This window comes from Pinus tabuliformis, chromosome 5_2, assembly GCF_031772625.1.
Source record: "Pinus tabuliformis cultivar Carrire ecotype Pingquan chromosome 5_2, CPIR1, whole genome shotgun sequence".
NCBI lineage: Eukaryota > Viridiplantae > Streptophyta > Pinopsida > Pinales > Pinaceae > Pinus > Pinus tabuliformis.
In genome coordinates, this window is record NC_142306.1 from 980,265,981 (window position 1) to 980,267,888 (window position 1,908).

At 40.1% G+C, this 1,908-nt stretch overlaps 1 protein-coding gene across 1 annotated transcript; it reads left to right on the forward strand.

The window, feature by feature from the left end:
* Nucleotides 1-258: 258 nt before the first annotated feature.
* On the forward strand, nucleotides 259-1,551 carry LOC149162582 (uncharacterized). Its single transcript, XM_089435228.1, has one exon. It carries the CDS (start codon nucleotides 259-261, stop codon nucleotides 1,549-1,551), a length of 1,293 nt encoding a protein of 430 aa, XP_089291354.1.
* Nucleotides 1,552-1,908: the final 357 nt, after the last annotated feature.

The following is a 1,908-nucleotide window of genomic DNA, read 5'->3' on the forward strand; positions in this document are numbered from 1 at the left end:
AAAAAATAGAGGCAGTAGACATTTCAGGGGGCGGGGTGAAGGCGCTGGTAGAGGTATCAGTAATCTATCCCTTATCGATATCCCCATCATTGATATGACTGAGGAAAGGCCCCTTAGAGCAAGCAAGGCCGGAAAGCCTTCTCAATGAATTTCATCATATCAGTGAACATCAGAGGCCTGGGGGCAGACCAAAAATTTGCGGCCTTAAAGGATTTCTTCTTGTTTGCAAGCCCAAAAATCATTTTAATTCAAGAGACCATGCATGCTTCTTCTGTAACAGTTTCTTATTTCAGGAAGATGTTCCCCCTCTGGCACATTTCCGCTTTGGAAGCAAACGGCCTATCTGGCGGTTTGGCGGTGTTATGGGATCCTAGTTGGATCAAAGCAAAAACATATAACTGTCTTGCGGGCATCCTCATCTCGGCACAAATGAGAGGGCATAAATGTCCTATAAATATTCTGAATATATATGCACCCTACAAGAACAGGCTATCTTTCTGGGAAACTCTTTTTGCTTCAGAAATATTTTATGTTGAATTTTTATTGATTGCAGGTGACCTTAATATCACCTTAAATATGGACGAAATTTGGGGCATAAACAAGAAAAAGGACCCCATCGCTGACAGAATTAAGAATGAGCTTCTTAGCAGGAACTTTGTGGACATCCCCCCTCCCAAACTGCTTCTGATGTGGGAAAATGGAAGGGCAGAGAAAGCTTACATTGCCAAGAGAATCGACAGATTTATACTTCATGCTAGTCTAATTGACAATTTAGGCATGCCTTTTTCATCAATCGAGAACGTCTTCATTTCTGATCATAGACCGATTATGCTTGGATGGACGGGAAAGGGGTTTAGAAAAGGTTACTCTTTTAAATTCAATAGGACATGTTTAGAAGACCCGGATTTTAATGATATCATTTCAAAATCTTGGCCTGAGATGTCGTCTCCCGAAGTTTTTCCACTTCTAATGACTTTCAGGGACAAAATAGAGGCCATTCGAAAGGTGGTAAAGGAGTGGAAGTACAAAAAAAGACAAGCCAACAGAAAGGAGCTCCGGGAGATTCAAATGGAATTGGATAGCATCGTGGATTCCATGGCTACAAATATGCTACCGTTTAATATAAGATGCCGGATAAAGGAGCTCCAAAAGGAAAAATCGAAAATTTTAGAACAGGAAGAATCTTTCTGGAGGTTAAAGAGCAGAGCGATTTGGTTGAAGGAAGGGGATAGGAATTCAAAATTCTTTCATAATTTCGCCAGCTCCAGACGCGAAAAGAATTCTATATGGAAAATCAGTGATGGGAGAGGAGGGTTTCTATATTCCCAACAGGACATTTCAAATGGGGCGGTGAAATATTTTGAGAACCAGTACAAAAGGTCTGAAGAATGCAAATTTCAGGATATTTTGTGGGGCATTGAAGTGTTTCCTTGGATGTTTGATGATGATCTAAATGACCAAATCTTCCAGCCGATATCCGAGGAGGAGCTGCTGAGAACAATGAAATATTTTAAAAGGGACGTTGTTTGGGTCCTAACGGCTGGACGATAGAATTTTTCATCCATTTTTTTGATCTCATAAAATCAGACCTGTTAAGGATGGTGGAAGGATCCAAGATGTCAGGCAGCATCAATCAAAAAGCTTCTTCCACTAACATAGCACTCATTCCTAAAAAAGGAGATGCAGAATCCTTCAAGGACTTTAGACCGATCTCACTTTGTAGTATCTCTTTCAAAATTATATCGAAGATCATAGCTGAAAGAATAAAAGGAACCTTTTCAAAATATCTATCAAAGGATCAACACACCTTTCTAAAGGGAAGAAATATACTAGATGCAGTCACAAGCACACAGGAAGGCCTATTTGCTATACACTCCAAAAAAAGTGATGCGGTTATTCTCAAGATCG

Coding starts and splice junctions, on each gene's coding strand:
- LOC149162582 (XM_089435228.1), top strand. CDS start 259: ATGCATGCTTCTTCTGTAACAGTTTCTTATTTCAGGAAGATGTTCCCC.